Genomic DNA, 25,995 nt, shown 5'->3' with positions numbered 1-25,995 from the left:
CGACTATGAATGGTAGCTGCCACTGTGCTACTTTTGGATGTGCATAATTAGGCCACTCTCCTGTCATCGTTTTGAATGCAAGTCTCTTCCCAAGAACGTAGTAATGTGTGTGTGTGTGTCCCACCCTTCCAGACGCTAAAAGAATGTGACGTAGTTTGACTTGGCTTACGGTATATTTCTACTATTGAGTATGTGTGTTCGTCTCTGTCCCCTTCCTTCTCCAGGCCCTATAAGAATGTGACAGAGTTTGATGGCCAGGATGCGTGCGGCTCTAACAGCTGGGTGATAGCTGACGTAGACCCTCCACCCCGGGCCTCGGAGGGGAAGGAGCAGGGAGAGCCTGGCTACCTCATCCATACTATGAAACCCTATACCCAGTACGCCATCATGGTCAAGACCCAGCTCTCCGCCTCAGATGAACACCAGGTCCTCGGGGCCAAGAGTGAGATCATCTACGTCCGCACCAATGCCACCAGTGAGTCACAAACAATCCTCCGTCCTTACAACATTCTAATCTACTACATCTCAAATCTTGTTGTGGCCCAACAAATACACACAACAGTGTCTCTAGCTAGCAAGCTTTAACTCAAGTAATTTGTCTTTTGCTGTAACCAAAGACTAGAGAAACTAGCGGCGATCCACCAATGGGTCCCAACCCGCTAGTATGACGGCAAACCCTACTTTAACCACGTTGTGTTCTAGAGCCGTCGGTGCCGCTGGACCCCATCTCATCATCCAACTCGTCCTCTCAGATCATCCTGAAGTGGAAGCCCCCCACGGACGCCAATGGCAACATCACTCACTACCTGGTGTTCTGTCAGCAGCAGCCCGAGGACAGCGACCTCTACAAGTTTGACTACTGTCAAAAAGGTGAGACAGAGGATTGTTATTATTCAGATGTTTACTTCATATTATAGTTACGAAAAGGTTGATCAATCATATCAAATGATCTCAGTCTGTTGACCATTGAAAAATGGGTTTCAGGGTCCACAATTTTGCGTGTGGGATTCAGTTGGGATGTGACGTTTGGGGTCTAACCATCTCTCTGTCTGTGTGCAGGAATGAAGCTGCCGTCGCGGGCGCCTACCCATCTGGACACTGACGAGGAGCAAAAGTGGAACCAGACAGACGAGTCTGGGCCAGGGAACCGCTGCTGTGCCTGCCCCAAAACAGACACCCAGCTCAAGAAGGAGGCTGAGGAGTCTGAGTACCGCAAGACCTTCGAAAACTACATCCACAACGAAGTGTTTGAAGTCAGGTATGATAGCACAGTGGTACCGCTGCACTCCTTTTGCTGTGGCGCTGTGCCACGGCAAAATCATTGCCGCCACAAAAAATATATGGAAGGTGAACAAATATTTCTGCTGAGTCTCACTTTGAAGATGCCATAACAGTCCCCATTTACTTTTCCTCTGCAAACAAAACAAGTAATTAATAGAAAAATCTGATAACATCATAGTAGAATAGTTTATCTATTTACCTAATGGGCTTGTTGTTGTGTGTTCTTTGTGAGAGAAATATTCCTCTCTTGGTGCATTTCAAGTTACGAGTGCCATAGGGCGGGAAACATGCATATTGACAAGCAGTCAATGCACAACCATTCTTGCAATCGCGAAKACAGCAGTTTTAATGGTGTTAGGTTCTGACAGAGTGAAAAACCATTCACTTCTGGTGTAGCAAGAATTTCAGATTACAACCCAACAGTGGCCTTTGTTAAAAAGAAGGGATCCCAGCTTTCCATTCCTACTTTATTTATTTCTCAACTCCTAAATATGTGCAAACTGCACCATTTTTAAACCCAGAATTTTTAGCAGCGGCATGGTGAAACACGTTACCGCTCCGCAATTAGCAGTGAGRGCATAGGGGAGAGTGYGGCTAAATGTAACGCCATTCAATATTTAGGTAGCTTGGAGTACACTACCTCAAAATAATTTCTAGGGATTGACTTAAAAAATTGTGATGAGACAGATAATATTTTTTGTTGTGCAAGAGACGTGGCAACCAGGGGAGTAAKAATTGTGTTGGGGAGTAAAAATTGAGATGAAGTTTTTGTGAGAAGTACAGGCAGGGAGTGTTTTTTACCCCAGTCGGCAGTTACCTTAACAGGTAGGCCTACATTATTATTCACTGTGTTTATGCAAGTTTTCTGGGACATAAAATGCATCAATAGGATAAAAACTAGTTAAAAGATCACATTTGGGATCTGGCTAATGATTAAACCCAATAGGGTAAATGCAGATAGGTAACCCCATTCTTCAGCCTATTTATTTGCGCTTTGCTGCATCAGTTGGGCTACAGGTGATAATGTTTATTGCTAACAGCATACCTCATAATATGGACCATGCATAGGCTATATACATGGCCCAATATGTTAAGTAATTGTTACAAATAATTTGACCAATGTGTTATCAGGCTCGTTTCTGGAGTTGGAAATTATATTTTAAATGGTGTCAGCATACTTTTATTTGAACTCATTTTGGAGTAGAATGTCCTTTTAAAAAGTCACCAGAACTGAGCTTCAGACCCTTCAAACCCCCTCCACTAGCCCCCCCCCCCCCCCCACTGCTACAATGCTACAAACACTGGATAGCATAACTACAGGTGAAGTGCTGAAGTTTACATACACTTAGGTTGGAGTCATTAAAACTCGTTTTTCAACCACTCCACATCTCTTGTTAACAACTATAGTTTTGGCAAGTCGGTTAAGAAATGTACTTTGTGCATGACATAAGTAATTTTTCAACAATTGTTTACATACAGATAATTTCACTTATAATTCACTGTATCACAATTCAGTGGGTCAGAAAGTTTATATACCCTAAGTTGACTGTGCCTTTACACAGCTTGGAAAATTCCAGAAAATTATGTCATGGCTTTAGAAGCTTCTGAAAGGCTAATTGACATAATTTGAGTCAATTGGAGGTGTACCTGTGGATGTATTTCAAGGCCTACCTTKAAACTCAGTGCCTCTTTGCTTGACATCATGGGAAAATCAAAAGAAATCASRCAAGACCTCAGAAAAAAATTGTAGACCACAAGTCTGGTTCATCCTTAGGAGCAATTTCTAAACACCTGAAGGTACCACGTTCATCTGTACAAACAATGGTACGCAAGTATAAACACCATGGCCGTCATACCGCTCAGGAAGGAGACGTTCTAGAGATGGTGCAAAAAGTGCAAATCAATCCCAGAACAACAGCAAAGGACCTTGTGAAGATGCTGGAGGTAACAGGTACAAAAGTATCTATATCTACAGTAAAACGAGTCCTATATCGACATAACCTGAAAGGCCGCTCAGCAAGGACGAAGCCACTGCTCCAAAACCGCCATAAAATAGCCAGACTACGGTTTGCAACTGCACATGGGGACAAAGACCYTACTTTTTGGAGAAATGTCCTCTGGTCTGATGAAACAAAAATAGAACTGTTTGGCCATAATGACCATCGTTATGTTTGGAGGAATAAGGGGTATGCTTGCAAGCCGAAGAACACCATCCCAACCGTGAAGCAAGGGGGTGGCAGCATCCTGTTGTGGGGGTACCTTGCTGCAGGAGGGACTGGTGCACTTCACAAAATAGATGGCATCATGAGATGGAAAAAGGACAACAAAGTCAAGGTATTGGAGTGGCCATTACAAAGTCCTGACCTCAATCCAGTAGAACATTTGTGGGCAGAARTGAAAAAGTGTGTGCGAGCAAGGAGGCCTAGAAACCTGACTTAGTTACACCAGCTCTGTCAGGAGCAATGGGCCAACATTCACCCAAGCTTGTGGAAGGCTACTCGAAACGTTTGACCCAAGTGCAACAATTTAAAGGCAATGCTACCAAATACTAATTGAGTGCATGTAAACTTCTGACCCCCTGGGAATGTGATGAAGGAATAAAAGCTGAAATAAATCACTCTACTATTATTCTTACATTTCACATTCTTACAATAAAGTGGTGATCCTAACTGACCTAAAACAGGGAATTTTTACTAGGATTAAATGTCAGGATTTGGCTAAGGTGTATGCAGACTTCCGACTTCAACTGTACCTTCATAACAAAGTGTTTGAGATCAGGGGTTATGGCATAAATACCTTAATGACGAAGTGTTTGAGATCAGGTATGATAACATAACTAAAGTACCTTCATAATTAACTGTTTGAGATCAGGTATGATTATAGCAGAGTTACCTCCACAACAGTGTTTGAGATCAGGTTCGAGAACAGTAGTTCCATCACAGTGAGATGTTGGAGTAAAGAAACAACAGTTAACTATATACCTCAGAAATTACCCTGAGGAACCTGGAAAGAAACACTCCTAAGAAGTCTATTAAATGAATGTGAGGGGAGTGTATGATGGAGTCTGATGACAGGTAGACCCTTAACACAGCTGATCTCTCATTCTTCCATAACACCTTCTGTAAGCAACGCCCCCGATGATAGGTAAGCCATTGGCGAGCAAGCGCTGGTATTAATGCCCAGCCCAATAATAGGTGTGATGGGTCCGCATCCAAATTGATGTCGCATAAATGTACACAGACATTTTGGCTTTGCCGCCTTCCTCAGTGTGTAGGTACAATCAATCAATCATGTATTTATAAAACCCTTTTTACATCAGCAGATGTCACAAAGTGCTATACAGAAACCCAGCCTAAAACCCCAAACAGCAAGCAATGCAGATGTAGAAGCACGGTGGCTAGGAAAAACTCCCTAGAAAGTCAGGAACCTAAGAAGAAACCTAGAGAGGAACCAGGCTCTGAGGGGTGGCCAGTCCTCTTCTGGCTGTGCCGGGTGGAGATTATAAGAGTACATGGCTATTTAAGGCCAGATTGTTCTTAAAGATGTTCAAACGTTCATAGATGACCAGCAGGGTCAAATAATAGGTACAAACATTTTTCATTCAAATCAGCATTTGTAGGGAACACAGGGAAGCAACCGATGAGCAGCAGGTGCTTCTGATCAGTGTTGCCTCATCTGCCAATCAGGGATGTATCTTCACTGGTCTACTGATTGGCAGATCCTGATTAGAAGCATCGGTTGCTCACCTGTGCCCTCTACAAATTCTGTTTTGAAGGAAAAATATTTGTACCTACATACTGAAGAAGGCTGCAAAGCCAAAATGTCTGTGTACGCTGTCCTTGATGCAGTGAAAATTGAAACAATCTAAACACGAAGTAAGCTTTATGCGACATCTTTTTGAGTGTGAATCCATCACACCTTTTATTTGTCTGAATTCACGGGTTTGACGCACCAGCCAAGCTTCTGAGAGAGCGCGATGGTCCCCTTTTTAATAAGTTAGTCCCCATTTGATGCCTTGGCCCCCTCACCTTGTCAGTCAATTAGAGCACAACAGCCAGCAGCTCTGCGTCAGTGGTGTATGCATAATTTGAAGCACTAATTAATGGGGGGGGGTATTTCACGCCTAGCAGTGTTATCTAGCCTTGGCGGAGAACTCTGGGAAAATGGAAATGCCTGTTCAACCCAAGCGTGATAATTACTAAAAGCTTATGTGTTCCATTCCCCTTTTTATTGCGATTCCAGGAACATGTGAGAAGAGATAGTCTGTGTAGCGTAATGTTTTGACGGCACCAAAGGCAAAGGCTCTTTGGCAGGTGGAATAGCAAGCAGAGCTGGCTTTCAAATGCACCGTTGACTGACGAGAGGCCCCTGGGCTGACACACACACACACACACACACACACACACACACACACACACACACACACACACACACACATGCACAGACACACACACACACTGTGACATACACACACCCTCACATTTTAACCATAGGAAGGCATTTGTATAATAGTTGCTGAGGCGAGGCATGGGAAATCACCAAGCAAATCCAGTATCTGAGTCGGTCTCTTCCGCGTTGCCGCAGTTTCAAACAACGGTGTGCGGCCTTGGCTGTTCTGATTTAGCTCCCCGTTCATAAGTGGATAGATGTTATAAACCAATTAGTCTGTGTGTTTCTGTATGGATGAGGGTAATTATGCCTACTGCTAGACTGGCCGGGCTAGCTGTAGTCTAGTAGCTGGTTAGGGTGTCTGGGCCCTGACTGAGAGTGGCCCTGTAGCTGTTATTCACATGGTCACAGGAACACTGTGCTCCTTCCATCACAGCACAGCCTCACAGGCAGGGGCCCTGCTCTCCCTTTGTTTGTCCCCGGATTATGCTCTGTGTGTGTGTGTGTGTGTGTGTGTACATACTAGCGTGCCATCCGGCTAGCCCCGACCCTGTGTGTGTGAGACAGCCTTTTGAACAAGGAGTTCAGACACAACGATAGCAGCCTAGTGAACAAGGAATTCAGACACACAACAGTGACAGCCTAGTGAGCAAGGAGTTCAGAAACACAACAATAGCAGCCTAGTGAACAAGAATTCAGACACACAACAGTGCCAGCCTAGTGAACAAGGAGTTCAGAAACACAAACAATAGCAGCCTAGTGAACAAGGAATTCAGACACACAATCAGTGACAGCCTAGTGAGCAAGGAGTTCAGAAACACAACAATAGCAGCCTAGTGAACAAGGAATTCAGACACACAACAGTGACAGCCTAGTGAACAAAGAGTTCAGACTAGAGGTCGACCGATCGGCATGGCCGATTAATTAGGGCCGATTTCAAGTTTTCATAACAATCGGTAATCGGCCTTTTTGGACGACCATTATGACCGATTACATTGCAATCCTTGAGGAAACTGCGTGGAAGGCTTGACTACCTGTTACGCGAGTGCCGTGTCAAAAGGACCTTGTGGCTGCAATGAGCCAAGTAAGTTGCTAGCTAGCATTAAATTTATCTTATAAAAAAACTATCAATCTTCACATAATCACTAGTTAACTACACATGGTTGATGATATTACTAGGTTAACTAGCTTGTCCTGCGTTGCATATAGTCAATGCAGTGCCTGTTCATTTATCATCGAATCACAGCCTTATTCAACTTCACCAAACGGGWGATGATTTTTTTTAAAGCACATTTGTTGCACAAATGTACCTAATCATGAACATCAATGCCTTTCTTTAAAATATTTCTGTGTATTGATATTTTTTTTTGAAACCTGCATATTTAGTTAAAATAAATGCATGTTAGCKGGCAATATTAAGTAGGACATTGTCACTTCTCTTGCGTTCAAGGCAAGCAGAGTCGGGGTATATGCAACAGTTTGGGCCGCCTGGCTCGTTGCAAACTGTTTCTTCCTAACAAAGACCGTATTTAATTTGCCAGAATTTTACTTAATTATGACATAACATTGAAGGTTATGCAATGTAACAGCAATATTTAGACTTAGGGTTGCCACCCGTTGGACAAAATACGGAGTGGTTCCGTATTTCACTGAACGAATATACGTTTTGTTTTTGAAATTATAGTTTCCGGATTTGACCATATTAATGACCTAAAGCTCGTATTTCTGTGTTTATTATAATTTAGTCTATGATTTGATAMAGCKGTCTGACTGAGCGGTGGTAGGCAGCAGCAGGCTCGTAAGCATTCATTCAAACAGCACTTTACTGCGTTTGCGAGCAGCTCTTAGCAATGCTTGACACACAGCGCTGTTCATGACTTCAAGCCTCTCAACTCCCGAGATTAGGCTGGCAATAATAAAGTGCCTATAAGAACAGCCGCATCCAATAGTCAAAGGTATTCGAAATACAAATGGTATAGAGAGAAATAGCCGACGCGTCATAATTCCTATAACTACACCCTAAAACTTCTTAACTGGGAATATTGAAGAACTGGGAATATTGAACCACCAGCTTTCATATGTTCTGAGCAAGGAACTTAAACGTTAGCTTTTTTACATGCACTTTTACTTTCTTCTCCATCACTGTGTTTTTGCATTATTTAAACCAAATTGAACATGTTTACTTATTTATTTGAGACTAAATAGATTTTATTTATGTATTATATTAAGTTAAAATATAAGGGTTCATTGTTCATTCAGTATTGTTGTAATTATCACTATTACACATGTTTATAAAAATCGGCCGATTTAATCGGTATCGGCATTTTTTGGTCCTCCAATAATCAGTATGGGTATCGAAAAATCATAATCGGTTGACACAACAGTGGCAGCCTAGTGAGTGACAATCCTGTGTGCCTCCTGTATCTCCTCTCCGTCACGCAATGACAGGACCACATAGACACTCTGTCTCACCACTGTAATCCCTTAATGTAAAACACAGCTACCCCTGCCTTGGAAATAGCACCACACCTTCATGGCTTTCCCATCTTTTCTTATGAAGGTATTGGGCTGAAACAGTCACTCAGGGGTCAGCCAGTATGGCTGGTGTCGTCATGCCTAGTTAGCTCCTCATTCCGCTCATCCCCTCTAAACCCTACTGGTGCTGCTAAGACTGGCAGAGAGAGAGACAAAAGTAGAGGGKATAATAGATGCCATTTAGCACATGCTTTATCCAAAAATACTTATAGTCATGCGTGCATACATTTTACGTATGGGTAGTCCCGGGACTCTAACCCACGATCCTGATGTTGCAAGATACATTCTCTACCAACTGAGCTACAGAGGACCACGTAAATGAATGGACTGTCTGGAACCCAACGTGACCCAGACCTGGCTAGTTCTATTCTTTGCTGCCATTTTGGTTGACTCCAGTTAGTGGATTTCTGTCTATTGTTCTACTGACTTTCTGTATTTCTCTGGTAGAGTAGTGACATGGCTGAGATGGGTGAGTATGTTCAGTTGTGCTGTCTGTCTGTCTGCATCACCAGGCAGCAAGCACTCCGTCAAAGAGAGCCTGTAATCAGACCCAGGCAGGCCTGTGTCATCATCACTGTGGGCCCAGCCAGGCAGCCAGCGTTCTGAAGACTCACTGTTAGACAGATAAATTGATTGATAGACAGATATATAGATAGAGCCCCTCCATGCAGATGCCAACCTGCCTGCTGAGGAAGYAGTTGCCTTAGTCTAACCACGGGATCTGATCCAAGGTCAGATTACCATCCCTCAATTTGAACCTCAACAATTAGGACAAAAGATTTTTGGCCCAGTGGGAGGTTGGATCTCCCCTCTACTACTCTCTGTAGCAGCAGGAACATAATGTAACAATCTACTCTCTCTATCAGCCTCTCCCTGTTCTGTTCTCAGCACTTCTCAGTCTGCACTCACCTCAGATGTAAACAAATCCAGTGATGTCTGGATGCTAGGCTAGCTGAAGGCTCTGGCGCTCCATCTAGTGGTGATGAGTGTAGCTGAGTTAATGGGCACTGTGACCAGAGAACAGGACTACTTACCATGGACTCTAACTCACAACATCATTATCTTCACCTAACCCTTAATGGAGAATAGGAGGGCAATTAATGTAATTGGTCAAACACCTGTGATTTTGGAGTTGTTGGCTGTGTTGGATAGATACAATCGGTTTCTGGGTTGGAGTAACTAACATTGATCTTCAGCAGAGATCTATACGGTAGGTAGGTAAGTTCCAGTATAGGACAACCAGGTTGRTGGTTATTGTGAAAGTTTGTTCATAATGACTTCTGCTGACAACTTTCATCTTAGCTCTTTGTTACCATAATACGCCTCATCTCACCTGGCTTCTCATTTCCCTCTCCTGTCCTCTACTCTCCTCCTGTCTCTCTCCTCCCCCTTTCTCCATCAGACCGTCTCGTCGGCGCCGCTCAGTGGGCGTGGCCAACGCCACCCTTCCGCACTTCCTGACCACTACCCCCACCCTGCCCAACGCGTCCACCACGCCCAGCCCAGATGGCGAGGGGYTAGAGGGCTCTAAGGTGACGTTAGTGGTGTATGCCAAGGAGTCGACGGTCATCTCCAACCTGCGTCACTTTACCAGCTACCAGATAGAGATCCATGCCTGCAACCACCCCACAGACCCCCAACGCTGCAGCATGGCTACCTACGTCAGCGCCCGCACCATGCCCGAAAGTAAGACTGTACACGGAGTCAGACACACTGATGAACTACAGCTTCTCTGCGAGTAACATTATGCATATTTGTACACTACACAGTACAGACASTCTTCTTTCATATTGCCCTTGCTGATGGTTCTTCCTGTGTTCTGCTCCTTTCCCTGCAGAGAAAGCTGATGACATTGTGGGCCAGGTGACCCATGAGATGGTGTCGGAGCACCCAGAGTCTGTCCACATCAAGTGGCTGGACCCCAGAGCCCCCAATGGCATGATCATCCTGTACGAAGTCAACTARAAGAGGTTGGGAGACCTTGAGGTTAGTATGAATACTAGGATGAAATTACTTAACTGTGTTTCTATCAATCGATTTCCCCCTGCTTTTTCTTGTTTAAAAAAAAATATGTTCTTACTTGATTCTACAGAATTTGAATATGTTTGATTAGTTTATTATGTGTATACATGGTAGCTACAGTCTGAGTTTGATCTTGGCTCATCCTTTTTCAACCATTGCCTGCGCTCATAAACATGGATTACCTAAACAACAACAGTAATTGTGTGATGGTAGGGATGCAGGGCTGTCTTCCATACAAAAACCTAATTACTTAGGAACTGTGCACAGTTTTTGAGAGGTGTGTGGCCACTTGGAGACACCAGTTAGACCTCTCACTCAATCCCTTTTTAATAATTTTGCTTATTTTGCACCTATTCCAAACTGTCAATGAATATTCTTAATATGTTACTAAATGTATCCAGAGTATTTTCAGATTTCCTTATTGACAAATGCTGTGAAAAGTACAGTAAATGTAAAATGCTAATAAAATCAACAGTGTAACGTTTGGAACTGTTGTGTCCTCACCTTTGGTCTGATTATGTCACCTGCTACCATGATCATGCGAATGCTTTTTATAGTTCTTCTGTTAGAAACATTTAAATGTGGCCCTATCCATATATGCCAATGTCCAAGAGTGTAAGGGGTTAAAGGAAGCTATTTAAAATATTTAAGTGTGAAAGATAACAAGATTTGCTGTTTATGTTTTATGTAAATAAAATKATTTACAAGATTGAGTGCTAGTATGCTAGGTTAAAAGCTGTTTGATTCACAGACACCTACTTTGTTGTTGGGAAGCCTCAGGGAAAGAAGCATCTATATTGTAAACTCTGGTGTTCAGAGTCACACTGTTTATACAAAGCCTTGTGTGACTTAGTGCTATAACCATGACGTAGCCATGTTATAACCATTCTATAACATTGTAATAATGTGTTCCAGGAGCAGCATCACTGCGTGTCCAGGAAGGCCTACACCCAGATTGGAGGCTGCAGGCTGAGAGTGGTGCATCCTGGGAACTACACCGTGAGGATACGTGCCACGTCGCTGGCAGGAAACGGCTCCTGGACCGAACCCACCTTCTTCTTCATGCCCGACAGTAAGTCTTGCCTGCTTGCTCCAATGGGAACTGGACCTGCTTACACTTTCTGGAACACAAATGTGAGCAGTTCCTTTTGCTATGAGAGTGACTGGGTCGGCAGGTAGCTTAGAGGTTAAGAGTGTTGGGCCAATAACTGAAAGGTCGCTGGTTCGAATCCCCGAGTCGACTAGGGTAGCGAGGCACTTAACCCTAATTGCTCCTGTAAATTGCTCTGGATAAGAGTGTATGCTAAATGACAAAAATGTAAATTACTGACCAATGGCTGCTGTGTTTGTTGCAGAGGACACCACTTCACTGAAGATTATCATTGGCTCAGTCATCTGCTTCATTCTGCTGCTATTCGTAGGAGGTGGAGTCTTCATGATCTTCAAGAAGAAGTAAGACTTGATTGAGTAGATGTTTGGTATAATTGTTTTATTTATTTAAAAAATATATTCTTTACAATGACAGCCTGGCAAGACAAATATACTAATTCAATATGCAAGGATACCTTTGACTAGTCTGTGTGACCGTGTGTTCCAGACAAACTGAGGGACCCACTGGACCTCTGATCGCCTCGTCCAACCCAGAGTACCTGAGCGCCAATGACAGTAAGGACAACCAAACCCACACCTCAAACTGGTTTTGCGAGTTTGTTTTCCTGTGAGGTAGTGTACGTGTTAAAAATTGTACTAAAACTTTCTCCTTTTGTATTGTGTAGTGTACGTGCCTGATGACTGGGAGGTGGCGAGGGAGAAGATCAACATCTTGAAGGAGCTGGGTCAGGGCTCATTRGGCATGGTCTACGAGGGCATCGCCAAGGACATTGTGAAGGGCGAGCCGGACACGCGTGTGGCGGTGAAGACGGTCAACGAGTCGGCCAGTCTGAGAGAGAGGATAGAGTTCCTCAACGAAGCGTCTGTCATGAAGGCCTTTAGCTGCCACCACGTGGTTAGGAGCTTATTCATTCACTTTCGTTACAAACCCAGTATCTATTATCTGGGTATGATGACTGAGAATGTATTCTCTGGTAAGAAGGTTGACACAGTGGATACTCTGTACTGTAGGTTGAGCGTTTTGAGCAAGATGGAGCCGTACATAAACTGTTTGACGGCCGTACGTGCCATGCATTGGAATCCGTTTTATATTGAGTACATTTCATCAAGTTTTTATATCGAGAAATATTTATCTCAATGGTCCTGACTCTCACTGCTCTCTCTGTCTGTAGGTGCGTCTGCTGGGTGTGGTGTCTAAGGGCCAGCCCACTCTGGTGGTGATGGAGCTGATGACCCACGGGGATCTGAAGAGCTTCCTGCGCTGCCTCCGACCAGACTCTGAGAATAACCCCACGGGGAAGCCCCCTCCCACACTGAAGGAGATGATTCAGATGGCGGGGGAGATAGCAGACGGCATGGCCTACCTCAACGCCAAAAAGTTTGTCCACAGAGATCTGGCCGCCAGGAACTGCATGGTGGCTGAGGACAACACCGTCAAGATRGGAGGTAGAGTACAGAAGAATAATAAAGTACAGTATCACACTCGCGTGTGATTTTTCTCTACAGATTCAACAAGTAAATCATAACCGTGTGAGCCTTTCATATTTCAAGAGTAATGTGGCTCGATGTAGGACGACTGTCTCGTGTGCCTGTGGCTGATGTATGACGACTGTCTCGTGTGCCTGTGGCTGATGTATGACGCCAGTCTCGTGTGCCTGTGGCTGATGTATGACGACTGTCTCGTGTGCCTGTGGCTGATGTATACGACTGTCTCGTGTGCCTGTGGCTTGATGTATGACGACTGTCTCGTGTGCCTGTGGCTGATGTATGACGACTGTTCGTGTGCCTGTGGCTGATGTATGACGACTGTCTCGTGTGCCGTGGCTGATGTATGACGACTGTCGTGGTGCTGTGGCTGATGTATGACGACTGTCTCGTGTGCCTGTGCTGATGTATGACGACTGTCCGGTGTCCTGTGGCTGATGTATGACGACTGTCTCGTGTGCCTGGTGATGTATGACGACTGTCTGTGTGCCTGTGGCTGATGTATGACGCCTGTCTCGTGTGCCTGTGGCTGATGTATGACGACTGTCTCGTGTGCCTGTGGCTGATGTATGACGACTGTCTGTGCCTGTGGCTGATGTATGACGACTGTCTCGTGTGCTTGGCTGATGTATGACGACTGTCTCGTGTGCCTGTGGTGATGTATGACGACGTGTCTGTGTGCTGTGGCTGATGTATGACACTGTCTCGTGTGCCTGTGGTGATGTATGACGGATGTCCTCTCCAGATTTTGGCGTGACCAGAGACATCTATGAGACAGACTACTGCAGGAAGGGTTAGGTTTATGATGTGACGATGCTATTTACTGTAGGTTGTGTTTTAACTGTTCCTCTCCTCCCCTTAGACTTTGGCATGACCAGAGATATATATGAGACGGATTACTACCGTAAGGGAGGGAAGGGTCTGCTTCCTGTCCGGTGGATGGCTCCTGAATCTCTGAAGGACGGAGTGTTCACCGCACATTCAGACTGCTGGTGAGTACAGTAGGACACACCTGGCTGCCACGGATGTCAGATGGGATTTTCTGCTCATTCTTTTTATTCCACTCTATTCAATCTCTTTAACCTCTTTTTTTTTTGAGAGCATCTTTTTCCACTCCCCCTTCTTACCCCCTTAATGTCTACAGTAACTCTATAACCACTTTTTATTCAGTTACACTAGTCTAGGGGTATTTCAATCTTACCCTATAGCTTACATGGGTCCAGACTACTGATGGGTTTCTGTTCTACCTGATAATTAATTGCACCCAGCTTGTGTCCCAGGTCTAAATCAGTCCCTTTATTAGAGGTGAACAATGAAAAAAGCAGTGGAACTGGCTTTGATGTCCAGATTTTAATTTGAGGTCACTAGTCCTCTATTTCATTATTCACATCCTTTTATTGTTTTTGGCTTGAGATAATGTGTTGTACCTGTCTATCTCCAGGTCATTTGGTGTGGTATTGTGGGAGGTCAGCACCCTAGCAGAGCAGCCTTACCAGGGCCTGTCCAACGAACAGGTCCTCAAGTTCGTCATGGACGGAGGATACCTAGACAGACCAGAGAACTGCGTGGAGAGGATGTATGTGTCTCAAACACTGTAGAGTTTTAGTGCATTGTGGGATCTGTAGTATTTTACATTGATATGCCGTACCAGCCATACAAAGTACATGAGGTATATATTTTGCTTTGGTTAAGCGTTTGTGTTACCACTACTATATGCCTACAGTATTCCTTGGGCTAGTTTTGCTTCAATGGGGACCAACAGAGGTGTGTGGCTTGTGGATAGAGCTCATAGATTTATTTTTCTCATTCATTCATCTTTCTCCCTCTTCTCCTCCCTCAGCCACAACCTGATGACGATGTGCTGGCAGTACAACCCCAAGCTGCGTCCCACCTTCCAGGAGATCATTGAGATGTTGAAGGAGGATYTTCACCCCAGCTTCCAGGAGGTCTCCTTCTTCTACAGCGAGGAGAACAAGCTCCCCGAGACAGAGGAGTTTGACTTGGACCTGGAGAACATGGAGAGCATCCCACTGGACCCATCGTCCTACTCCCAGAGAGAGGACAGCGACAGTCTATCCAGAGACAATGGATCCAGCCAGAACCTAAGGGGCAACTATGAGGAACACGTGCCCTACACACACATGAACGGTGGCAAGAAAAACGGACGAATCCTATCATTGCCCAGATCCAGCCCTTCCTAACATTTCTTAAGGTTTTCTTCCTCCTTTCAAACTATTTAKATTGTATGACTCTTGCAGAAGCCCTTAAAAACACTGATCTCAGGACATGTATTTTCTTCCTCACAGCTGCCAAGCATGGTGGGACACAGGATGCAAACATTTTGGTATATGTTGAAAGACATTTTTGCATTTATCCAGAATCATCTACTACAACTTTCTACTATRTTTATTTTTTTTCACTATTGCCATGTTTCCAGGACTGATTGATGGAAAAAGAAAAAAAACTGAACACTTATCTCTCTCTTTCTCGCTCTCTCCAGGCTGCCCCATCTCTCTTCCATTCTCTTGAAAATCTTTTCAGATAGTGGCCTTTTTATTTGTGGCCTGTAAACAAAGAGAAGTGTCTATCAATACTTGTATTAATTTCCTCTGAACAATGTCTAGACAGGTTTGAACCATGGGATGGCATAAACTCTCTAGAACAAATGTCCATTCGTAGAGAAACTTTTTATTTAAAAAAAAATTGTGCAGAATTCCAAACTTTACGGAGATTATTTTGGTGTTTGGTGAATAGTTCTAATTTATTAGCATTTTTTGTCTCACTTTTTCAGTTTTATTTCTGTGTCCTCACATTATGGCTGAAGGATATTTAAACAGTTAAAAGTTGGGCAAAATAGTTCCTCAGACTGACCAATAGCTGCTGCTTTCATATATTTTTGTGGATTTAGAATATATAATATATATGGAATATTTGGTATTTATATCAATATTTTATATAGAATATATACAATATAGATGTTTTTGTACATAGTTCATATTTGTAATGTTTTCATCTGAGGCTTTGTTTTTTTTTCTTTTTGTTTTTCTTTCTCTAACCCCAGATATCGCACTAATCAGAGCCAGTGCTCTGTTGTCTTAGACCTCCACACGTGGTTTTACTTCTCTTTCAAACCCTCAGGAGAACCCTGTTCTCCTCAGCAACAAAGGGCAGCCCACTATTTTAGGAAAATCATGGCATCTTTCAAATGTTGTTCTTCCTGTCAGTGGAAGAGTTTGGGTGGCCACTATGCTAAAATGACAAGAACCAAAAACTGAAATGGGAATGAATGGTGCTGATGGAGCCATGGTGTAGATGTCCATGTTGTTATCTACAATTGTGTTAAAATGTGTCTATCTTTGGTTGATCATTAGCTATCTGTTTGATTGATTGATGTTATCGGTGGMGCTAGAGATGTGATGTCTGCTTGCTTGGACAGACAGTTTGTCTTGGCCTGATTTGTACTTGGCTTGTGCTGWCTTGGCTTGTGCTGTTGGTAGTGGTGTTTTATAGGGTTATAGTTGGGTCATAGGAGACCCATCTAGCTATCTATCTCCTCCACTGGAGTCAGAAGCCCATATAGGTGGATGTATTGCAGGACCACATACCATCAGGGCTTTGAGAMAGAAATAATGCAGTGCTTTATATGAGTGGCGAGCATCAGCTCTACTCCATCATAACCCCCATGTCCTCATACAACTGGGTTTGTTTTGACCCTACCACCCCCCTACGCCCCCTCCCCACATAACGATAGCCCATTGGCTGTATGTTCGCTGACACAGGAAGGAGGTCAGAATCAGGCTGCTGGTGGAATTTTCCATGTTACTGTGGTTGAATGCTTTTGATTTGAACATTTTGGAAAGTTCCTATTGCATGGAGTCCACAGCGGGCAGCAGCGAAGGAGAGGGAGGGAGCAGTTAGTTGAAGGTGTGTGTGTGTGTGTGTCGGTGTGTACTAACGGAGGGAGGTGGTGTACAGGTGGTGGTATGGTATGAGTCAGGACACGCTGTAGCTGTACAACAAGTGCTGCTTTACCCCCAGGGCTGGGCTAACATTCTACTATTGGCAGTGGAGACCGTGTTCGGACTTGCTGTGTGCCCGTTATTCACAAACCCTTCTCCCTTCCACCCTAAAGAAAAAGATATTGAACTTATCCCCCCCCCCACCGCCTTTGATTTGGGTGTCTTTCAAACCCACACCCTCCCATTTGGATTGTGGTGTACCCCTCCCCACAATTTGGATTGTAACCCATCACTCCAATATCTAAAGATGGGTCATGAAAGTGTAAACCTGTCCATTTACATTCATATTATTAAGTTCCATACAGACATTTAAACATTCCTGTCAGCTTCTTCCCAGCACAAGACAAAGCCCTTTTCTTTCTTTTTTGTACACACGGGGGCTTATTCTATGTGGCACAAATCACAAATTGGTGTTAAATGATTGATTGAAAACTGTCTACATGGCATTCCCATTGAGAAGCACAAATAGCCCAATCATTAGTAGTTCACACACACGTCTCTATTTGTCCCATTATCCCTCCCTCTAGCCAAAGGCAGTGATACTCATTGTCTATTGTCAGAAGCATTGATAAGGGACAGAAAAGCACAGACAGGAGCTAAGGGTAAGTCAATCTGACCTGCGTCCACTCAGCAGTTTGAGCCTGTGTGGCTGTTTAGAGCTTTCAGTGTTATTAACCCTAGCCCTTAGAGTAATGGGCCTGATGTTATTACCCCTAACCTGCCCATTCATCTTCACCCAGTTATCACTGTTTACCCCTCTGTCTCTGTATGTCTGTCTGTATCGGAGATGGTGGAACCGCATCAGCCTCCACCCAGTGCCTTCTCAACCAACCACAGACCAGAGAGATGGATGTACATTTGTACAGGCTGGTTACTGTTTGTTTGTTGGCACATACTCATGCTAATGCGTGTAGCTACATTGTGTGTGTGTGTGTGTGTGTGTATTTATACATGTTAGACAGTGGGAGAGAAATAAGACTTGTAGATGGGAGCTAAATCCATACCGTAAATCTCAAGTAGTACTTAGAGATGAGGTATTTAGAGATGTTGGAAAAAGATATGAGTTGCTAAATAAATTATATCTATCTGTTTCTATGGGGAACATCAGCTTGTGAGAGAGGTATGTGGCTAGTTTTTGGTCAGTTGTTGTAAGGGTTGAATGGCAAGTCCATTTAGTGCTATAGTGTTCAAAGTTTAAGCAATGTTAAACCACCTTTCTGGTTCTCGCTGATTCTTGAGAATTTGATCTACTCCACTTACTCGAATGCCCCCCAAATTGTAATTTTTRCCCCCTCAATCAGTTACACTCTTATATCTTTATACTTTGTAAATACTAAAGAATATAGTGTCTGGTAAAAAAAAGAGCGAAAAAGTGGGAAACCTCCCTCACAACTGTGCATACAGTACATGCCCATAACCAGAGATAAATGGTGGATATCTATCTCTTCATATGACCATTGTCTCTTTATGGCGGTGTATACAAGTGTATGCAATTTTGAATTCAGAAGATCACCATCATCTTTGAAAAATTACAGATATTTAATATTTTATTTATTTTATTATCATTGTATAAAAAACACTGTTTGCTTTTTGTCAAAGTTTTTTAAATATTGAAAGTCAGGTATAAAAAAAATACTAGTTAAGAGTAGAGCTATAAATGTGAAAAGGAGTTGGTAGTTGTAGTTTCTATGTATTTGGCCACAGTCTACCTCAGTGGGTGTTTGGAGGAATCAGTTTGAGACGACAGCATCTTTCTTCGTCTATCAGTCTGTTGGTATCCCTGTAGTTCAAATCAGAGGACAGGGACTCTGCCCGTCTGTGACCACTGCTGTGACATCATAATACTATCAGAATATAGGCAGAATACTATCAGAATATAGAATCCCACTAAATCCAACGCAGCCCCTTGAAAGAGATAAAAAAGATAAGACCCTGCGTGTTTCTCAAAATGCGTACTAACATGCTCCGAGCACGCAAATTGGACCACGAGAGGGTCGGATTATGAGTCCAAATCAAGGTATACGTAAACTCCCCCACGGAGGGCCCTTCTCGAATGTGTACTCCGTTTGTAAATATTTTTGAAGCATGCATCGATGCACGCTTCAACGGAAAGTATGCAAAGAAATATGACGCAACRACGTTAAAAATGATGTAACATTTTTTTGAATCAATGACGGGCATTAGTTGAGCTGAAGCGAGAGAAAATACACATCGACCTCGGAATGAAATGTTGCGTATTCACATGTCATATGTTGCCAGACTACAATATTTTTTTCTTGATACCTTCATAAATACATGCTATTTACCTGCCTACTTACCATAGATCGCAAGCCCATAATAAGTCAATAGGGCTAACTGGCTAGCTACTACTGTTAGCTAGCCAGATAGCCATGAAGAATTGCTAGCTAACTACCCACGAATAACTGACATCTATTTTTATTTAACCTTTATTTAACATCTWTCTTGCATAATATTTGTTTTAGGTCATTTTTGTCTGTTTAACTATCTGTTTAGTTAAATTATTATGATTCACATTTAGCTAGCTGATAGTTATGAAGTAAAACGGTTGCTTTGTGTATATCTTGTTTCATCTCTAATGCCATTGTCCTGGCTGGAAGACGGTTCAGTGAATGGCTAAGTCAATAGGGCTAACTGGATAACTAGCTAGCCARAAAGAATTGGTAGCTACCCACGWAAAATGTACATCTACCTTGCATAACATTAGTTTCAGGTCATTTTTGCCTGTTTAACTAGCTGGCTAGCTAGATTATTACGATTCACATATCTAGTTGATAACTATGAAGTAAAACGTTTGCTTTGTGTATATCTTMTTTCGTCTATTGCTACCATTGTCCTGGCTGAAAGACGTTTCAGTGAATGGGGAGGTGAAGCYTAAGGTAATATACAGTTGAAGTCGGAAGTTTACATACACTTAGGTTGGAGTCATTAAAACTCGTTTTTCAACCACTCCACAAATTTCTTGTTCACAAACTATAGTTTTGGCAAGTCGGTTAGGACATCTACTTTGTGCATGATACAAGTCATTTTTCCAACAATTGTTTACAGACTGATTATTTCACRTATAATTCACATMATCCAAAATCCAGTGGGTCAGAAGTTTACATACACTAAGTTGACTGTGCCTTTAAACAGCTTGGAAAATTCCAGTAAATGATGTCATGGCTTTAAAAGCTTCTGATAGGCTAATTGACATCATTTGAGTCAATTGGAGGTGTACCTGTGCCTCTTTGCTTGACATCATGGGAAAATCAAAAGAAGTCAGGCAAGACCTCAGAAAAAAATTGTAGACCTCCACAAGTCTGGTTCATCCTTGGGAGCAATTTCCAAACGCCTGAAGGTACCACGTTCGTATAAACACCATGGTGCTCTAGGAAACAGGTACAAAAGTATCTATATCCACAGTAAATTAAAAAAAATAAAGCTGAAATTAATTATTTTCTCCATTAATCTGACATTTCAAATTCTTAAAATAAAGTGGTGATCCTGACTGACCTAAGATGGAATTTTTACTAGGATTAAATGTCAGGAATTGTGAAAAACTGAGTTTAAATGTATTTGGCTAAGGTGTATGTAAACTTCTGACTTCAACTGTAGTAGGGGGTTGGCGAATGCTTCTCTACACTCTCGTCCTTACAAGAACGTACWCGAGAACGTCGTCGGAGAATGCGAGTGTGGAGTACGGTAGAATGCATATTGAGAAACACCCTGATCAGAATAAGAAGAAAGTAACACGTTTTGACCCAGTAATTACCCTGATTAAGAACTTTTTTCCCCATATTCAAACTCCACATTATCTTAACAACCGAGTAGGTTAACCCCCAGTGTAGTGTGAAGCACAACCTCAATGCGCTTTTAAATGTTGTATTAGAAGAGGTATATCAGTCAAGAATGTGGTAATATGACGACAACCTTTTGACTGGTGATTAATTATGATAAATGTGCTTTTTAGGTTCCCACTCCCATTATTTGAATAGGCTTTCAGATTCCCAAGCGTCAGGTTTCTTTTTGAAATTAACAGAATTTTTACATACCCTGTAACAACAGACTGCTTTGCTTTTGTGCGTTCATTGTTCTAGGGAAGACTTGATTTGAGCTTTTTATTTAAATTCTGCATCYAGACAGAGTAGTCCAAATCATGATTGCATATCTCTTGATCACATAGCCATAGTCTGCAATAGCTCAGCCTTGGTCATGCTTTTCACCATTGACTCACCATAGATGAACTCCTCACTGTTGGTTTGTGTGGGTATATACACTACCGTTCAAAAGTTTGGGGTCACTTTGAAATGTCCTTGTTTTTGAAAGAAAAACATTTTTTTTTTTTTTCATTAAAATAACATAAAATTGATCAGAAAAACAGTGTAGACGTTAGTTGTAAATGACTATTGTAGCTGGAAATGGACACTTTGTTTGAAATGGAATATCTACGGAGGCCCATTATCATCAATCATCACTCCTGTGTTCCAATGGCACGTTGTGTTAGCTAATCCAAGTTTATCATTTTAAAAGGCTAATTGATCATTAGAAAACCCTTTTGCAATTATGTTAGCATAGCTGAAAACTGTTGTTCTGTTTAAAGAAGCAATAAAACTGGCCTTCTTTAGACTAGTTGAGTATCTGGAGCATCATTATTTGTGTGTTCGATTACAGGCTCAAAATGGCCAGAAACAAAGACCTTTCTTCTGAAACTCATCAGTCTATTCTTGTTCTGAGAAATGAAGGCTATTCCATGCTAGAAATTGCCAAGAAACTGAAGATCTCGTACAATGCTGTGTACTACTCCCTTCACAGAACAGCGCAAACTGACTCTAACCAGAATAGAAAGAGGAGTGGGAGCACCCTGAGCAAGAGGACAACTAGTCTAAAGAAGGCCAGTTTTATTGCTTCTTTAATCAGCACAACAGATTTCAGCTGTGCTAACATAATTGCAAAAGGGTTTTCTAATGATCAATTAGCCTTTTAAAATGATAAACTTGGATTAGCTAAAACAGRGTGSCATTGGAACACAGGAGTGTGTCTAGTGTGTGTATATATATCTCTCAGAGTCCCAGTTTTCAGTCAAATACGGACAGCATTTAGTCTCAAGGCCGTTTAATGTATCCTCCAGAAGTGTTTTTATTTCTCTGTTCTGTTGTTTTCCCTTAATGTTGTATGTATTTTTTTCTACTGTGAATATCAAGAAATTACCTTATTGTTATATCAATGCCATGGAATGGATTTGTCTGGACACTGCATGCCTCCGCTGGTCAAAGGACTAGATTTTAACTTCTCAGGGAGGCACGTGTATCGGGGGTTGGATGATGGAAGGAGRTTCCAACCTGTCTCTGACTGAAGTGCAAGTTCTCTTGGCATCCTAGCAAATCATATTTTMGGGGAGATGTAGCTTCGAAGTTGTCAACAAACAACCACCCCCTTCAAATCAAATGTTCAGCCTTTAAAGATAATGATCTGATTGTATGCCTGTTATCATTGTGATATGTGGTGTTCACTGCCCCCAGCTGGCTGGATGGGGGAAGTGCAGCATCAGGACTCGAGTGTGTAGCCAGGGCTCTGTCCCATAGTGCCTTGCTCAGACAGACTGCCCTCCTCCTGACTACACAGCCAGCCAGACCCTCAGTGCCCTGGACTGGACTAGTCTGCTCTGGTCCGGACTGGACTGTCTCATCTCACCCCCAACTTCCCAGCAGGAGAATACTGGAGTATTAACGTATTATGCATTCTAAGACAGGAGATAGTTGTGTTCTGTACTCGTAGCTGCAGTCAGAGGGACGCAACACATCCCCTTTGCTTGGCTGGATGATTCATGATACAACTGTATTGGGATAGTTACTGTATGTGAACGATATTCATGGTTTCACCAAAATGTTGAACTTCTTGTCTCTACTGGGGCAAAGCTCTTGCTTGAATTCGGCATGAACCCAACCATCCCCAGCTGATTTAGTTTTTAATTGAATAGAATTTTGTATTTTGGCCATCTCTTTGTTGAGGATAGCCCAACACCCAAAGCACATGGGATCATGTATAATTAGCAACCATTGATTGCATGACATGGGGAGAATAGAACTCCCATTTAAAGTAGTTGCAGATGTCCGTGACAAATTGTATCACTTGATTTAGGGAAGTTTAGGTTTAGTTTGAAACCCAAATCAAATGTTATTTGTCACATTTTTAGTAAACAGTAGGTGTAGACTAACAGTGAAATGCTTACTTTGATAACCTGAAAATGCAGTTTGACTGAGCATGCTAGTGCTGCAGCGCAGGTTGAGAACAAAGCAATGTATGCATTTTATTGTTTTAAAAAGAAAGTATTACATTTAGAGATGTTTATTTCTATTCCTTTTTGGGGGGAGGGGCAAAAAAAGGAGAGCAAATACAATTACTTTTCTGTCTAATCTTTTACTACTCTTGTAGATTATTGAATTGAACATTGTTATCAATGTATATAACTTTTTCTAAATAAAATACCAAAGTTAGATGTTTTTTAGTCATGACACTACCCCAGTATGCAGAGCAGATAAAAGTTCTGTACTGTAGATGTACTATGGAGCAGCACAATGCTGGCTGGATGGGCTACCTGTGTATCATATGACATGTGGCCTAAAACATTCATTTGATCYTGTTCTATTCCATTGTAAATGCATGTTCCCATGTCTGTGAACAACTCATGCGTTTTCACCCCCGCCCACCCGTTAGCGTGTTTATTTMTWTTTTTTATCTCAAAATATCACACATTGCTATGTTATGGGAAAGYAAATGCGTTTCCTTCTGACCAACAGCCAACAGAAAAGTCATCTAGATTTAGTTGACATTTGCTTTTCGATGTGTAAAACTGGAAAAGACCACTGCACGTTCGTGGAGGCAAACACAACATGAAATCCTAATAAATAAATAAGCTATAAAGTGTATCAAACTATGGTGATATCCCAATCTAATGTGTAGGTGGTTCTTAACCATTTAACATGGCTATGGGGCAATATGAAGAAAAACACCTTCGCTATGTATTATGTACAATGTCTGTTAGTAGTGTAATGAAATGTGTACGTGTCTGAGGCTATAGTTGGTATGGTTTAAAGAAAGAGACGCCACTTTTAAAACTGACTCGGCTCATCTACATAGGCATCGATTTAAGAATTATATATTATATTTGCCCTTGCTGAAAGTTTTTGTTATTCAATGTCACGTCAAATTTATTGAAGTGTAATTGTTTGACAAATGGATGAGGGTCTGGTGGGGGGGTTCAGTATAGTAGTGGTGGGTGGGGTTGTGATGATATTGAGGGTTTAGGGGGTAAAGGGATCCTAGTCATGCTATCTTGAAAGTGGTCTGCATCGTTTTGACACAACTCGCTACATGTTAAGGTCTCTAGCCCCTAGGTGGAGTTTTAGGTGTCTGTATCGTCCTTGGTTAAAGTCTCGCCATGGGTTGTGTTTGTTTTATCTGATTGCTGCTCCTTCTTCTGTGCACATAGATGGCCACGAAATGTTTTATGTGTAGGCTGACAGGATACCTCTTTATGAACCTCTGTCATGTTATTTTTTTAGAAGATTTACTGATGTATTCGACGTTGATAATGTATAGCTACATTATATGTCACATAGATGCATATACAGGTGACGTGTATGTGTATCACACCCATGTACAACCACAAAGATGGCTACATCCCAACACTGGATCAAAATGTGCCATTATCTTTATGTATATCACATATATAAATATCGTATTAATGCTCTTGTCACTTCCACACACAATTACACATGTGCAGGATCCAAAATGTGCCATGACTAAATAATGCCTGACAATTTATTTTTTCTATGTTTTCAAGGAGAGCCAAGCAGTGACGTGTACAGAACATTGTGGAATGATATGAAAATAATGTTGTACTGTGTGTAAATGATTCTACAATTAACTGTTTATATTAAAATCATGAATAAAATTGTTGGAGAATGTTTATTTTTAATTTTTATATCAACTAGGTCAAATTAACAAAATGTAGCAATCCCTCTCCAGATGGTACTGCGGCGGCATTGCCGTTTTAAAGCGACCCACTTGAGTGAACTGCAATGCAGAACGCTAGTATCTGCCAAACGGTTTGTACTGTACAGTACGAGGAGCAGAACCAAGCATTTAGAGTTAGGACATTGAGGTTTCTGCATTATGATGTGTTTACATGACATTACAGCATTCTATGGCAGCCATGTTAGCTCATCATTAACATAATATGGGGAAGAATGTATTCACCACTATGTAACTGAATGTTTAGACTGGTCTAAGGCCAGTTTTGCATTTCCCTCGCCTGATGGGATCTGGGAAGTGTAAGCTGGTCCTGGAAGGTCAACATCGACAACCTGGACCAACTCATGTTTAACTCAATATCCTTGTGTTACCTCTTTATTCAAATATTTGTCACATGCTTCTTCGTAAACAACAAGTGTAGACTAAAAGTGAAGTGCTTACTTACGGGCCCTTCCCAACAATGCAGAGATTTTTTTTTTTTTTTATAATAGAAAAAAAATAACACAAGGAATAAATACACAAGTTACGATAACTTCGCTATGTACACAGAGTTCCAGTACCGAGTCGATGTGCAGGGGTACAAGGTAATTTGAGGTAGATATGTACATATACAGTTGAAGTCGGAAGTTTACATACACTTAGGTTGGAGTCATTAAAACTCGTTTTTCAACCACTCCACAAATTTCTTGTTAACAAACTATAGTTTTGTGTTTTGGCAAGTTGGTTAGGACATTCTTTTGTGCATGACACAGTACTTTTTCCAACAATTGTTTACAGACTGATTATTTTCACTTATAATTAACCGTACATCAATTCCCAGTGGGTCAGAAGTTTACATACACTAAGTTGACTGTGCCTTTAAGCTTGGAAAATTCCAGAAAGTGATGTCATGGCTGTAGAAGCTTCTGATAGGCTAATTGATCATTTGAGTCAATTGGAGGTGTACCTGTGGATGTATTTCAAGGCCTACCTTCAAACTCATGGCCTCTTTGCTTGACATCATGGGAAAATCAAAAGAAGTCAGCCAAGGACTTGTAGACCTCCACAAGTCTGGTTCATCCTTGGGAGCAATTTCCAAACGCCTGAAGGTACCACGTTCATAATTGTACAATCAAAGTGT

At 42.1% G+C, this 25,995-nt stretch overlaps 1 protein-coding gene across 1 annotated transcript in view; it reads left to right on the top strand.

The window, feature by feature from the left end:
• LOC112073115 (insulin receptor-like) overlaps positions 1 to 24,808 on the top strand; it is a 38,789-nt gene extending 13,981 nt beyond the window's left edge. The window contains 13 exon segments of the mRNA XM_070440042.1: positions 225 to 475; positions 703 to 870; positions 1,060 to 1,258; positions 9,608 to 9,891; positions 10,043 to 10,191; positions 11,143 to 11,299; positions 11,583 to 11,679; positions 11,825 to 11,892; positions 12,003 to 12,232; positions 12,510 to 12,783; positions 13,685 to 13,814; positions 14,264 to 14,398; positions 14,663 to 24,808. Coding sequence (XP_070296143.1) covers positions 225 to 475; positions 703 to 870; positions 1,060 to 1,258; positions 9,608 to 9,891; positions 10,043 to 10,191; positions 11,143 to 11,299; positions 11,583 to 11,679; positions 11,825 to 11,892; positions 12,003 to 12,232; positions 12,510 to 12,783; positions 13,685 to 13,814; positions 14,264 to 14,398; positions 14,663 to 15,023 — 2,503 coding nt within the window. The 3' untranslated portion in view covers positions 15,024 to 24,808.
• Positions 24,809 to 25,995: the final 1,187 nt, after the last annotated feature.

Source organism: Salvelinus sp. IW2-2015, unplaced genomic scaffold, assembly GCF_002910315.2.
Source record: "Salvelinus sp. IW2-2015 unplaced genomic scaffold, ASM291031v2 Un_scaffold2152, whole genome shotgun sequence".
Taxonomy (NCBI): Eukaryota; Metazoa; Chordata; class Actinopteri; order Salmoniformes; family Salmonidae; genus Salvelinus; species Salvelinus sp. IW2-2015.
This window is presented reverse-complemented; position numbering and strand designations above follow the sequence as displayed.